A 16233-nucleotide genomic window follows, 5' to 3' on the forward strand; every position below is an offset into this window, starting at 1 on the left:
CCTGGGTGACAGAACAAGACTTTGTCTCAAAAAAAAAAAAAAAAAAAAAATACAGGGCAAATCCCTACATCCATTCACAGACATCTTCCTCATTCTTTTTTACAGCAGCACAAAACTCCAACATGTGGCTATACTACAGTTCATTCAATCACTGTTTTTATATATGAACATTTGGATTGTTTCCAATATATTCCAATAACAAATAATGTTGCATTAATTTTGTGTACCTAGTTTCTTACTGCTGAAGGTATATACTCAAGGTAAAATCCCAGAATTAGGATGGTTGAGTCAACAGATAAAACATAAATATAGATTTGGTAAATATTCCTGGATACCTTTACAAAAGTTTATCAATTTGTATTCTAAACAACAATGTAACAGTGTCTGCTTTCTCCCACCACAGCCTGAACAACAGAATGTTCTTATGATTTTAAACTTGTGCCAATCTGATAGGTAAAAACAAATAGTAACTAAGTATAGTTTTAATTAGTAAATTCCTTTTGTAATAAGTAAAAAATGTTTTCTTTTCATATGTTCTAAAATATGTTTACTAATGTCTCATAGGTACTTAGGTCTATATCAGGATTTTTATTATATTCTACTGACATAAAAGACAGTGTGCTTTCTTTGTAAATCATATTAAGATAATATGCATTATGCCCCTTTAACAAAAATGTTTTAAGATCCATTTTGTAAAATGTCTTTTCAGGAACTATAAAGGTAGTCAAAAGAAAAATGGGCAAAGGATAGGAACAGAGAATTCAAAGAAAAAACAGTAATGGTTCTCAACCCTCGTTCATCAGAGAAATACAAATTAAAACTATCCCATACACAAAAATTAACCATGGATTAACAGCCTAAATATAAAATATACAATCCAGCCTCCAGATTTGTAAGAAATAACCATTAGAAGGAAACATAGAGGTAAATATTCATGACCTTGAATTTGGCAATGGATCTTTAAATTTGACACACGTATCGGGAGGGGAGGGGAGGGGCAGGCAGAGAGAGGAAGGAAGGAAGGGAGGGAGGGAGGGAGGGAGGGAGGGAGGGACGGAGGGAGGGAGGGAGGGAGGGAGGGAGGGAGGGAGGGAGGGAGGGAGGGAAGGAGGGAAGGGAGGGAGGGAGGGAAGGAAGGGAGGGAGGAGGGAGGGAGGGAGGGAGGGAGAGAAGGAAGGAAGGAAGGAAGGGAGGAAGGGAGGAAGGGAGGAAGGGAGGAAGGGAGGAAGGGAGGAAGGGAGGAAGGGAGGAAGGGAGGAAGGGAGGGAGGAAGGGAGGGAGGAAGGGAGGGAAGGAGGGAGGGAGGAAGGGAGGGAGGGAGGGAGGGAGGGAGGGAGGGAGGGAGGGAGGAAGGGAGGGAGGAAGGAAGGAAGGGAGGGAGGAAGGAAGGAAGGAAGGGAGGAAGGAAGGAAGGAAGGAAGGAAGGAAGGAAGGAAGGAAGGAAGGGGAGAGAGAGAATGAAGGAAGGGAAGGAGGAAGGAGGAAGGAAGGGAAGGAAAGGAAGGAAGGAAGGAAGGAGGAAGGAGGGAGGAAGGGAAGGAAAGGAAAGGAAAGGAAAGGAAAGGAAAGGAAAGGAAGGAAGGAAGGAAGGAAGGAAGGAAGGAAGGAAGGAAGGAAGGAAGGAAGGAAGGAAGGAGGAAGGAGAGAGAGAGGGAGGGAGGGAGGGAGGGAGGGAGGGAGGGAGGGAGGGAGGTCAGACTTAATAAAATATAAACCTATTGTGCACCAAAGAACATCATTAAGAAAGTTAAAAAGACAACCCAGAGAGTGGGCAAAAATAGCTGAAGTTCTATACTTGATAAAGGTTTGGTATCCATAATATATACAACTCATCAACAAAAACACACATAATCTAATTTTAAAATGAGCAAAGGACTTGAACGTATATTTCTTCAAAGAAAATACAGACATGTCCAACAAGCACACGAAAAGAAGTTCAAGATCATTAGGCATTAAGTGCACACAAATTAAAACCACAGTTAGCCACCACTTTATACCCAGTAGGATGGCTATAATTTTTAAAACTACAAAATAACAAGTGTTGTTGAGGATGTAGAAAAATAGGAATCCTCATACATTTCTGGTAGGAATATAAGATGGTGCAGCCACTGTGGAAAACAGTTTGGTGGTTCCTCAAAAAGTTTAAACAGAATTATTATATGACCTAGCAATTCTACTCCTAAGAATTTACACCTCAAAGACTCAAAAACGGTACTTAAACAAGTATTTGTTCACAAATGTTCAAAGTTGCCATATTCACAATAGTGAAACACACTCAAATGTCCTTCAACAGGTGAATGGATAAACAAATAGTGATATATACATACAAAGGATTATTGTTCAGTCCTAAACAGAACGAACTACTGATACATGCTACAACTTAAATGAACCTCAAAAACATATGTTAAATGAAAGAAGTCACACAGAGAAGGTGACATATTGTGTGGTATGATCAGAACTGGCAAATCCTCAGGGACAGAAAGTAGACTCATGATTGCCAAGGGATGGGGGAGAAAAGAACAAATAATGATTACCTAACAGGTATAGGGTATTTTCCTGGGGAGATTTTTAAAGTTTTGAGAAAAGACAGAGGTGGCAACTGCTACAATGGACTGAATGCTGTGTCCTCCCAAAATTCCTATACGAAAATCCTAACCCCCAAAGTGATGGTATTAGAAGGTGGGACCTTTGGTATGCAATTAGGTGATGAGAGGGGGACCCTCATGAATGAGATAAGTGCCGTTATAAAGGGGACCCCAGAAAACGCTCTCAACCTCTTTTTTGCCATGTAAGGGTACAACTAGAAGTTAGTATTCCGCAATGTGGAAGAGGGTCCCACCAGAACCAGTTGATACTGAGACCCTGATCTCAGACTTCCAGCCTCCAGACTTGTGAGAAATAAATTTCTATTATTTGTAAGCCATCCAGTCTACGGTCTTGTTACAGCAACCCAATGTATGGCAGCTGCACATTTATGAATGCTCTAAATGCTACTGAATTGGTACACTTTAAAATGCTTACTTGTATATTACGTGAACTTCAAAGCACTTTTAAAAATCAGACTGGAATAGTATCTTCAAATCATTCTGAAGACTAATCCAAAAACTTGATAAATACACATTGTTGAAAAGGCTAAGAAAAAGCAGACATTTTAATGTATCACTGATGAGAGTATAGAAGAATACAATTCCTATAGCTGACGATTTGGCAGTATCTACTATAACAAGTACATTTACCTACAGATATTCTTTCATAAAGACCAAATACGGTATACATAAAATTACTCATTACAGTAAGCATTCTCTGTAACAGCAAAACACTACAAATAACACAATGGTCTTTTAATAGAAGTCTAGTTAAGCCGGGCACGGTGGCTCACGCCTGTAATCCCAGCACTTTGGGAGGCCGAGGCGGGCGGATCACAAGGTCAGGAGATCGAGACCACGGTGAAACCCCGTCTCTACTAAAAATATAAAAAATTAGCCGGGCGTGGTGGCGGGCGCCTGTAGTCCCAGCTACTCGGGAGACTGAGGCAGGAGAATGGCGTGAACCCGGGAGGCGGAGCTTGCAGTGAGCCAAGATCGCGCCACTGCACTCCAGCCTGGGTGACAGAGCGAGACTCCGTCTCAAAAAAAAAAAAAAGAAGTCTAGTTAAATAAATTATTGTACATACACACAAAGGAATGCAATGAGCCTGCGTTTTTAAAAATGAAGGAGAGGCTGGGAGCGGTGGCTCACACCTGTAATCCCAGCACTTTGGGAGGCTGAGGTAGGCAGATCACAAGGTCAGGAGATCGAGACCATCCTGGGTAACACGATGAAACCCCATCTCTACTAAAATACAAAAAATTAGCCGGGAGTGGTGGTAGGAGCCTGTAGTCCCAGCTACTCAGGAGGCTGAGGCAGGAGAAAGGTGTGAACCCAGGAGGCAGAGCTTGCAGTGAGACGAGATCACGCCACTGTACTCCAGCCTGGGCAACAGAGAGAGACTCCGGCTCAAAAAAAAAAAAAAAGAAGAAGAAGAAGAAAGAAAAATGAAGGAGAAAGGTCTCTATACACCATTACCTTTTGTGTAAGACAGGTGAGGTGGAGAAGGAAAGAATATACATTCCTATCTTATAGGCATGAAAACTAGATAGATGGACAGTTAAGTTCAACAAACTAGTTAAGAGCAGTTAAGTGTGCATAGATGGATGGGAAGGCAGGAAGGCAAAGACTTCTTATTATACAACTTTTAAACTTTTTTATTTTGAACCATGAAAACAAATTTCAAAAGGAAAAATTTTAAACACTATTAATTGCTTTCAAATTAAAACCCAATCCAACAGGTCTGTTGATTAATAGGACTATATGAGAAAATGTATATAAAGCACATCATCAGTGCTTGCCTCACCTACTTTAAGGCTGTAAAATGAGCAAACTCTCTTACTTTATAGTAGCCTAATCTCTTGCCAATCCTCACCCATTTCCATGCTCTACGATTCAGCCACAGAACCCCCTATGTTCGGGACTGAACCATGCTTTCTTGTCTTAAGGTCTTTTTGCATAATATGTTACCTTTTGCCTTTCTCATCCTTCTAACTTCCTTTTACTCATCTTTAATCTCACCTCAGAGTTTGCTTTTTGTAGGATATACTTTTTTACAACCTCCCCACATTCATACATATACACAGAGACACACAGCCTAGGCTGCATCAGCATCCCTTGCTCTTTCTTGTTACTCCCACAGTGTCTTATGGTTGGGGACACACACTCCAGGTGACACGGCTTGACTCTCAATCTTGAGTTTCACACTTGCTAACTGTATTATCTGGAATAAATTTACCTAAACCCTTTCATCTCAGTTTGCTGATCTACAAAATAAAGATCCCATCTGCCTGATGGGACTGTTAACAAAGATTAAATGAGCTAATGTATGTAAAGCACACAGCTTGCCACATATTGCACAGTCATTAAATAGTAACCAGTTTTATTATACTTATGGCACTGAGCCCTTCGCTGAACTATTAATGTATTTCCCTCTTTGTTCCTCACAATGAAGATGCCTTTAAAAATTACACATACTTTAACACTTTTTAGGGGCAGAGACTGCCTTGATAACTTCTGTATACCCTGATGGAGTATCTCACACAAGGTTGGTGCTCTGTAAATATTTGATAAACTACTTATGTCAATATGGTAAGTGATAACTGGGATATAAACAAACAAGCTTTCAAGAAATCAATTTGGTCAGTTATCTCAATAAAAGATTACTATTCCTTCTGTATTCACAAGCAGAGAATGGTGATTTAACAACTCATTTCCCCCCTGTAATACAAATTAACCTTTTAAGATTTATCCAGAGGAGAAAAAAATCTAGCAGTTATCTCCTAAAATGATAAAAATAAAATTTCGCTTTAATCACCTTACAATTGCAAACTTAAGACACCTGATTCTGCTACTTGTATTACTTTAAGAAAATTATTTAAACCTAACTATAAAATGACTACCAAATACTGGCAGGGATATAAAAGAACGAATGCTAGCAACCAGCACACTTCCTAATATGGAGTATATGTACAAATAATATGAGTAAAAATTATAAAAGCCTATGATCTAAAAAATCAATTCATAAAACTACTAAACGAATTTAGATTTCCTCCCAAAATTTCAAAAACTATATAAATGTGTTACACTTTATAGGAGCAAAACTGAACAAGAACAAAAATGGAACATCCTTAAATAACTTACCAGTAATATTCTCTATCAGAAAAAGATCAGCATATAATGTTTTATTTTAGGGTAAATTATGTATGACTAGTGGCAGGTGAAGTAAAAGTCACACTGCTGAACTGACAGGCTCAATGTACATCATTTATTTCAACATTCTGTACCTCGACATCCTGAACACTGGATAAAAAAGTTGATTAAATCCAGAAGTGCGATGTCCCTGTCTTGTTTATATGATTCAATCCAGTCATCCACCACGGACTGTGGAAAAAAAAATATAAAAATGAAAACTTCAAAAAAAATTGATATTATAGCAAATAAATTTTCAAAAAAGTTTGTGTGTTTGTGTGTGTTTCTATCTGAACAAGAAAATTACTTACCTGAAATTATTTCTCTGTAGCCTAATAAAAGAGACTGCCTCATTTTTAAAGACCAATAAAAAGTGACTTACTAGGTTTCAAAGATTTGTTTACAATAGAATCCAAAACAAACCTAATCTTACCAATCCCATTAAGTACAATAATTAAGCAAGCATAGATAATATTCAAACCCTATTATGAAAAGGATAAAAATTAAGTTAACTTCACTTCTACATAGACACAAACTTTCTGAGTTATCAAAAAGGATAATGCACGAGTAGTGCATACAAAGAATGCACATAATAAAAGGCATTTTTTTCAAGAATACAAGAACAGCTTAATATTAGGAAATCAAATAACTGATTTATCAAGAAAATGAAAAATTAAAACAACTATATATCAAATTAGATCTCAAAAATGTATATAAAATTCTGCAGCTAATCCAAAAAGAAAAAAAACTTTCTAGGAAAATTAGAGTTCAAGAAAATCGACTCAAAGGATAAAAAGACTAAAATATATTTGCTGTTGAAATACTTAAGATATTTCAACTAATTAAAGAACAAGGCACGGATGCCCCCTAACCATTTAACACAGGGTTGAAGTCTTTAGTGAATGCAAAAGTTAGTAAAATTTGAGTAAAGACAATTCTCCTTTCCTACAGATGATAAGAAAATCCAGGAGTCTCTATTAAAGTGATTCAAGAGATTAATAATAGGAAAATTTGACAAGGTAGCTGACAAGATAAATATACAAAATAACTTAACAGCGCAATACCTAGAAAATATAAATGGATTAGTAGCTTGTTCACAACAAAAAATATCTAAGAATACATCTAAGACAATTTTTAATGAGGAAAATTATTAAAACTTACAGGATATTAAAAAAGACTGCAACAGGTATCATATTCTGAATTTTAAAAAAAGACTTAGTGCTATATCAATAAAGGTTGAGAGTCTTGCCAACTTACAAGGCAAATATAATGTAATTCCAGTTTGCATTCCAGTGGGCAGGATTCTTTGAGATTTTCTTGGGCAGAGGTAGGGATCAGAGGAAATGTATAAAAATATGAATTTAAAAAAAATAAAATTTTGTGTACTAAGGTATATTTACATACAGTAAAATGCATTAATCTTGTTATTTCTTTTTATTTTACATTTTTATAAATAAACCCACCTGTGTAACCACAACCAAGATAAAGATAGAAAACATTTCCAGAACTAAAACAGGCTCCCTTAGGTTGCCTTCCAAGCAGTAACCATCCCCAGCACAAAGGGTAATTATTATAGTGACGCATATTACCATGAATTAGTTTGACATGATACTGAAACTCATATAAATGGTGTCATCTTTTGTTTTTTATTTCTTTCAAACAAAGCTGTATCAGTAAGATTCAGCAGCATTGTTATGTGTATTAGTAATGCCTTTTTTGTATTGCTGAATATTATTTCATTGTATGAATATACCACCATCTATCACACATTTTACTGTTGAGGAATATGAGTACTCAACATTACTCAGTTGCAGTTGCAGTTGCAGTTTAGGGCTATCACAAATAAAACTGTTACGTACACACATTTTGATGAATATAAACATTCTTTTCTGTATTACAGACCCAAGAGCAGATTTGTTAACACACATTATACACACACATCAAGGCTTAGTAGATATGCCAAACAATTTCTCAAAACAAGTTGTAATAAATCACGCTTCCACCAGCAATGTATGAAATCCAGCAAGATGTGAGATTTTCAGGTGCTCTACATCCTCACCCAAGACTAGGTATTGTCAGTTCTTTCAATTTAGCCCATTGTGATTGAGCATATCCCTTCTTTAATGACCTTCCATTGGGGAGAACCACTTTCCCTTGCTCCAAGTGAAAGAGAAGACTTTCTATACATAATACTGTTTCACTGTCTCATCACATTAGTGTCTGGGGGATTTTGTTTTTAAAGTAAAGAGAAAACTAGAAAGAAGATTATGGTGGTAAGAGAGGGTCAAGAAGAAAATAATACCATGGTATCTGGGCAAGGTTCACCTCTGCTGAGTAACGTGTCATGTCCTGTAAGCTCAGGATGATGGTGAAACTAGAAGTGAATAGAGCAGATCAAGAGCAACTTTTAGACTCAGGACTGAAGCAGAAATGCTTTGCAACCTAGGTAACAAAGTGTGGCACAAAACTGAAGAAGTTACTTCCTCACTTTTACAGGGATCCAGTAACGTAAAGGCAGTCTGAGTAGAATTTTAATTCCCAAAGTAATTGTACTAACTTATACTCTCACCGGTAACATATGAAGAGCTCAAAACATTCTAAGACTGGTGCACAGGAACCTGCATTAGAAATATTAAAACTCTAGTCCAAGCATGGTGGCACACACCTGTAATCTCAGCACTTTGGGAGACCAAGGTAGGCAGATGACGTGAGCACAGGAGTTTGAGACAAGCCTGGGCAGCATAATGAAACCCTGTCTCTACAAAAATTAGCTAGAATGGTGGTGCAGGCCTGTAGTCCCAGCTACTTGGTAGGCTGAGATCAGAGGATCACTTGAGCCTGAAAGGTCAAGGCTGTAGTGAGCAAAGATCGCACCAATGCACACCAGTGTGGGCGATAGGGCGAGACCCTGTCAAAAAACAAACAAAAACTTGGGGCCAGGTACAGTGGCTTGCACCTGTATTTCTGACAACTTGGGAGGCCAAGGTAGGAGGATGACTTGAGGCCAGGAGTTCAAGACCAGCCCAGGCAACATACACAGACCCTCATCTCTACAAAAAACAAAACAAAAAAATAGGCTGGGCACGGTGACTCACGCCTGTAATCCCAGCACTTTGGGAGACCGAGGTGGGTGGATCACGAGGTCAGGTGATCGAGACCATCCTGGCTAACACGGTGAAACCCTGTCTTTACCAATACAAAAAATTAGCCAGGCGTAGTGGCGGGTGCCTGTAGTCCCAGCTACTTGGGAGACAGAGGCAGGAGAATGGTGTGAACCCAGGAGGCAGAGTTTGCAGTGAGCCAAGATCGTGCCACTGCACTCCAGCCTGGGCAACAAAGCGAGACTCTGTCTCAAAAAAAAAAAAAATTAGTGAGGAATGGTGGCACGTGACCACAGTCCCAGCCACTTGGGAGGCTGAGGGAGGACGATTACTTGAGCCTAGGAGTTTGAGGCTACAGTGAACTATGATCATGCTACCACACTCTAGCCTGGGCGACAGAGTGAAACCCTGTCTCTAAAATGAATCAATAAGGCTGGGCGCAGTGGCTAACGCCTGTAATCCCAAGACTTTGGGAGGCCGACATGGGTGGAATACTTGAGGTCAGGAGTTCCAAACCAGCCTGGCTAAATGGTGAGACCCCATCTCTTAACGAAGAAGACGAAAGAGAGAGAGAGAGAGAGAGAGAGAGAGAAAGATGATTTATGATTTACAATCATAAATAGTAAACAAGGCCAGGCATTGTGATCCATTCCTGTAAACCAGCACTTTCACAGGCCGAGGCAGGCAGATCGCTTGAGCTCAGGAGTTTGAGATCAGCTTGGGCAATGTAGCAAAACCCACCTCTACCAAAAATCCACAAATTAGTCAGGTGTGGTGCTGCACACCTGTGGTCCCAGCTACTTGGGAGGTTGAGGTGGGAGGATCACTTGAGCCCAGAAGGTGGAGGTGGAGGATGAAGCTACAGTGAGCTGTGAGCGTGCCACTGCACTGCAGCCTGGGTGACAGAGCAAGACTGTCTCAAGGGGGGGAAAAAAAAGTAAGCAAGTAATGTAAGAGAAGAAAATACAAAAATAAAAATACATAATAGCTCTTTGCATTAAGGGAAAAAATAAATGCAGAAGAAATAGATCCAGATATATATAACTTCCACTATGACAAAGGAGATATTTCAATTTTAGAGAGGAAAATTATTTATATAATAAATGATACTGACCCTGACATATTGGTTATTCATCCAGAAGTAAACAAAGTTGTACCTTTTATAAGCTCTCAGAGAGGTATGAAACAAATGAATTTAAAGAACTGAACTCTAGGCCAGATGCAGTGGCTCACTCTTGTAATCTCGGAGCTTTGGCGGCCAGTGAGGAAGGATCACTTGAGGCCAGGAGTTTGAGAGCAGCCTAGGCAACACAGTGATACCCTGACTCTACAAAACATTTTTAAAATAATTAGTTGGGCACAGTAGCACATGCCTATAATCCCAGCTACTCAGTAGTCTGAGGTGGGAGGGTCACTTGAGTCCAGGAGTTTAAGGTTGCAATGAACTGTCATCTTCAACTGCATTCCAGCCTGGGAGACAGAGCAAGAAAAAGGATTAAAATTAAAAAAAGAATTAAACTTCAGAGAGCCATGTATGAGCCTTTCTTGAGTTGGCAGAGAATGGCAACTGTTAGAAACATTGCCAAGTATGGGCATAGGTCGTTGGATAATGCAGCCTGTCATAATACAGAGGATCACGACTAAGTTAAGAATTTGTTTTAGAAATCACATGTGGCACATAATCAAATTGTGCTGAACATTTTCAAGAAGAAAAAATAAAAATTCAAGCAACCGAAGACTACATATAGGGAAGCAAGGAATAGAATAATGACACACTTCCCATTAAAAACAAAGCAAGCCCATGGATAATATAGTAATATATTTAATGTCCTGAAGAAAGATGAAAAAGTCCATCCAGAATTTTTTATTTGCAAAAAAAAAAAAAAACCTTTCAAAAAAAGGCAAATAAAATATTTTCAGACTAAAAACTAAAACAAAAAATAAAAACAAAACCACCTTCATGAAAGAGAGATTGTCCAGGCTGGATAAAAAGACCCAACTGGCTGGGTGCGGTAGCTCACGCCTGTAATCCCAGCACTTTGGGAGGCCGAGGAGGGCGGATCACGAGGTCAGGAGATGGAGACCATCCTGGCTAACATGGTGAAACCCTGTCTCTACTAAAAATACAAAAAAATTAGCCGGGCGTAGTGGCGGGCGCCTGTAGTCCCAGCTACTCCGGAGGCTGAGGCAGGAGAATTGGTTGAACCCGAGAGGCGGAGGTTGCAGTGAGCCGAGATCGTGCCACTGCACTCCAGCCTGGGTGACATGAGCAAAAGTGTCTCAAAAAAATAAAAAAAAAAAAAGACCCAACCACATAATATTTACGAGAGACACACTTTTAATATAAGAGCACAGACAGGTAGCAATAAAAGGATATATATGGGTGTGTGTGTATATACACATATATCTATATACATACACACACATATACACACATACACACACACCATGCAAACATGAACCATAAGAAACATGTTGTGGTTATATTCACGTCAAAGCAGAAATCAAGACAAGAACACTACCAAACAGAGAAATATGTTATAATAATAAAATGGTAAATTCATTAGGAAGTTGTAACAACATCAAATTTTTACACCAATTAACAGGAGTCCCAAAATACATAAAGCAAAAACTGAACTAAAAGAAGAAAGAGGCAAATTCATAGCCATGGCTGAAATTTTTAACACACATCTTTTGGTAACTGATAGAAGCAGCAAACAAAAAAATAAATGTGTATAGAAGATAGGGATAAAATTACTAATAAATGTGATCTAACTAATGCATAAAACTTAACACCAACAATTACAGGATACACATTCTTTTCAATTACACATAAGAATATTCACCAAAATAAATCATAAATCAAACCTCCGTAAGTTTTTAAACACTGAAATAATACAGAGCAAGCTCTCTTGCAATAACAGATTTAAAAATCTGTCCCATCTGATTTAGAAATCAGTAACAAAAATATATATAAAATGTCCCCAAATGTGTGGTAATGAGAAAATTTTTAAAACTGAATAAAAACATTTCAAAAACTGTAGGATCCACCTAAAACAGTGTTTACAAGAAAATTTAGAGCTTTAAATATTTATAATTTATAGCTAAGTTATAGTTTATATAAGGAAGGGTTTAAATCAATGACCTAATAATCTACCTTTTTGGTGGTGGGTTTTTTTTTTTCTTTGAGACAGGGTCTCACTCTGTCACCCAGGCTAGGGTCCAGTGGCACAACCACAGCTCACTGTAGCCTCAATCTCCCATGCTCAAGCTATCCTTCCACCTCAGCCTCTCAAGTAGCTGCGAACAGAAGCATACGCGACTGTGCCTGGTTAATTTTTGTATTTTTGGTAGAGACGGGATTTCACCATTTTGCCTAGGCTGGTCTCGAACACCTGGGCTCAAGAAATCCTCCCGCCTTGGCCTACCAAAGTGGCTTCTACCTTAATAAACAGAATATTCCGATGTGGATTGTCTTTATGTGGAGGATAAGGAAAAGTATGCAATATAATTCCAACAGAAAATTAACAGAAAGGCTATTTCTGATACCGCAGCCACAGACCCAAAGAGAAGGCTATAGCTTTAGAACATCTGAATCTGATTACAGACACACAGTCATTCTGGGACCTAAGTTGACAGAGGATCTTGTATCCTTAACAAGTGGCTTCCAAGGTCAACCATGAATATCAATAATAAGACAGCATTTCATGGGAAATTTTTGTAAGTCATGTTTGGAAGTAGTGCATATCATTTCAGCTAATATTAAATACTTCACAGGCAAGAACTTGTTAGCTAGCCATATCTGAATGCTATGGAAGTAGAGAAATGGAGTCTCTGTTTGCCAGCAGCCTCCTTGAACGTTCTTCACTATGAAAAAGGAAAAATAACTTTTGGTAGATAGCAAGTCACCTCTGCCAAAAACTGCCCCTCTGGCTACCAATATTTATATGCAGCCCTCCCCCCCCAACTTAGAGAAAATATTTGTTTGCATGGATATGAGTATTATAGTACTATTTACTATTAAAAAAAACCTCACTGAACAATTTAAATGTCTATAAAGGAACATTTCACTAAATGATATATCCACACAGTAGAATGAAATGTAACTAGTAATACAAATGAGCTGAATCTATGTTAGCACTAATGATTGAAAAAGTTGTTTCTGACATTAAATGCACAAAGAAATGAGTATGATTCTATTTTTTAAGTACATAAATCTCTCTCTTTTTCTCTCACACACACACATACACACAAACATGGGAAAAGGTATGGAAAAATTCAACCTGTGACACTAATAGGCTTAAATGTCCTCAATTCATTACAGTTTAAGACTTTGCTACAAAGAAAACCTCGAGACCTGAGCCATAGATCCTCAATGAGAAAGCTACAACAAGCAGCATCTGAATCACAGATTACATTCATATGACAAAAATGATGACATTTGCTATAATTATGTTTTATTATATTGTACTAGCAGGCAGTATAAAAATTAATATTCTGTCTTGTTCCAGAAGGCATATGAGGTAGTTTAAAAATAACATTTTTTTAAATTGAGAAGAATAAAAAACCATTAAGATTACAAAGAGGAAATATAAATATATGGAAAAAAGCAGTCAATATCGTAGTTAAAGATGAGTTTTAAATCTGCCTAAACTCCCTATAAGGTAAATCTAAAAGATCAATCAATTCAATCTAGATATCTACACAGTACAGAGTCCACATTCTTCAAATTCTATTAGGTAAGTATACTTTTCTCAGTAAGCCATTTGGTAGGACCTCGGGTAAGCAGACAAGGGCACAGAGAATTAGTATTCTATACTGCTGCTTAAGACTAGATTCATTTGCTTTGGAGAAAGACAAGCAGACGGAAAAGATAATACAAATTACATTACTTTGTAAATTCAAGAACTTAATCCGGAATCTTGAATGAAAGACCTTCCCGCTTCCAAACTGAGAATCACTGTAAAATAAATGTTTAGGTAATCCTTTTCAACATAGCTTTTAGCAATATCACACACATTTTCTGTGAATGCATATATAAACACTATGTAGTTAGACATAATTTTTTTTATTACTTCATGAGGTTAGACTGTTATTTTATCTTCAGGTATAAGCTAAAACATTACTGATTTTCAGAGCTCTACAAAGACTGTTTTTTTGCTTTTATTGTTTTACAGTTTTTAAATGTAACTCTTCAGGGGCTGTGGAGAAAAAATGACACTATAGACATGATACTATTTCTTTCACTAGTTCTGTATTAACTAACTGCAGTTTCAGGCCAATGAGATCTAATCATATAGCCCTTCATGTGGTAAGCCATATTTTCATTTTACCTTAGTTATGAACAGAATTACAGCTTTCAGTATCACTTCAATATCACTTTTTAGAAAAATAAATATATAATGCCCCATGACAAGTATACTTTTCATACTTCACTTGATACCAATGTTTTGTGTTTTTTCTGCTTTGTATTATTCTGCTTTTGAAATAGAAAATTATTTTCAACAAATGTACACATTTTCAATTTAACCTGGTACCCAACCAGGTTAAAAGTTTAGTACTGTAACAGTGATTTCTAAATAAACATAGCACAAAAAGGAATGTCTTAAATATCAATTATCTTCAAGTTTTTATATTAATATTTTCTTCCAGTTTGTAGGCTGTCTTTATAGTTACTATATTTATCTTGCAGAAGTTCTCATTAGAGAAATTTTAGCAAAACTTCCCTTTTTTTTTGAGACAGGGTCTCACTCTGTCACCCAGGCTGGAATGCAGCGGTGCAAACAGAACTCACGGCAGCCTCGATCTCCTAGGCTCAAGCAATCCCCCCACCTCAGCTTCCCGAGTAGCTGGGACCACAATTGCACACCACCCATGCCTGGCTATCGGGGTTTTTTGGGTATTTTTTAATACAGATGAGGTTTTGCCACGTTGCCTAGGCTGGTCTTGAACAAAAAACACAAAAATTAGTCAGGCATGGTGGTGCATACCTGTAGTCCCAGCTACTTGGGAGGCTGATATGGGAGGATCATTTAAGCCCGGGATGAGCCCAGGATGCCGAGGTTGTGGTGAGCTGAGATTGTGCCACTGCACTCAGGACTGGGCAACAGAGCAAGACCCCATTTCAAAAGAAAAACAAAAGGAAAAAGAACAAAGAAAAGAAAGGCAAGTAAACATTATTTTTAAGAGGAAAATCCACCTAATCAATAAAAGATTTAAATCTAGTGGTAGCCAGAATGGAAAAACAACACACATCTAAGCCCAGCTAGGTAAAATTCATGAATTCAAAGAAAAAAGTAAAAATCTTATAAATACTAGAACCAATAATAAAACAAGTCAGACATAATGGACCAACTCTATCCCTACACACCAAGCATCCAATCGGCTTTCAATGTCTTACTTCTTAAGCAATTAGCTAAGAAACTAGACACAAGGGGAAAACCTCTGTATCAATTATCAATGTATTGCCTCTTGGCCCCAAATTTAACCTTCAGTATCTGCTCTGGAATAATGGACGAGACTATACAAATATTTCTCCTTTACATTAAGAAGGATGTTAAGTTCTATCAGTACAGAGCTCTGAAAGGATACTGCAAGAGGAAGGGGTCTCCTCTTCCTAGTTCTGGTATGTTGAGTTTTGCTTTTTTTGCTCTTGCTGCATGGTTCATCATTGGTGAGTATATATAAGAAAATCCAGCAGTGGTCAGCCTCACACCAAGAGTATGCAGTCTTTTGTTGACCTTGTGCCCAAGCCTGGGACTGGTGATTACTCTCTTGATGCAGCCCTTCCAATATGGACACTGGCATGTTCCAAGACTCATACTGGGAGCAGTGCCCTGTCTTTCCCTATAAAACTGTCTGCCATATTCAACACAACTACTCAGAGGGTTGTTTCCTGCTACCCAGCAACTGCTAACCAGTTCTGGCCAAGGCAAGAACTTACAGTGAACTTACTCTACATTCCAATGGGCAGCAATCCAACTTACCAGACAAGGTCTGAACTCCAACCCGAGAAAGGGGACCTCTCCCTTTCCAACTTTATCTTTTCTTGAGAAATCTCCTTAATCCCTAGGATATCCTCTAGAGTTACCTTTATATTTTTGTAGTTACTCCTCTATCATAGCTTAGTAATTACTTGTAATAAATTTTATCAACAATCTGGCTCTTGATTAAACCCAGATTGATCAAAAAAAAAAAAAAAAAAAAAAAAAAAAAAAAAAAAAAAAAAACTGGTTCCAGGGGATAAATCAGAAAAGAAGAGACGAGGGAATTTGAGTCATATCCTTGGGATTAAAGATAGAGCTTAGCTCCTTGCCAAGGAAATGGGATGCTAGTAATCGATGGCATATAGTAA

The 16233-nt window shown here is 38.0% G+C and overlaps 1 protein-coding gene across 6 annotated transcripts in view; it reads right to left on the reverse strand.

Annotated features, from left to right (window-relative positions):
* The window catches only part of LOC105469915 (STAG1 cohesin complex component), a 404557-nt gene that overhangs the window by 218584 nt on the left and 169740 nt on the right, over nucleotides 1-16233 (reverse strand). For 4 of the 6 annotated variants that reach the window (XM_011721505.2, XM_071090955.1, XM_071090954.1 and 1 more), the window contains one exon: nucleotides 5874-5970. The exons of 1 other annotated variant lie outside the window; for it this stretch is intronic. In XM_011721505.2, coding sequence (XP_011719807.1) covers nucleotides 5874-5970 — 97 coding nt within the window. Of the gene's footprint in view, nucleotides 1-5873; nucleotides 5971-7035; nucleotides 9049-16233 lie in introns of those variants that run through there. One more of the 6 variants, XM_011721506.2, reaches the window with a different exon arrangement.

Source organism: Macaca nemestrina, chromosome 2 (assembly GCF_043159975.1).
Source record: "Macaca nemestrina isolate mMacNem1 chromosome 2, mMacNem.hap1, whole genome shotgun sequence".
Taxonomy (NCBI): domain Eukaryota; kingdom Metazoa; phylum Chordata; class Mammalia; order Primates; family Cercopithecidae; genus Macaca; species Macaca nemestrina.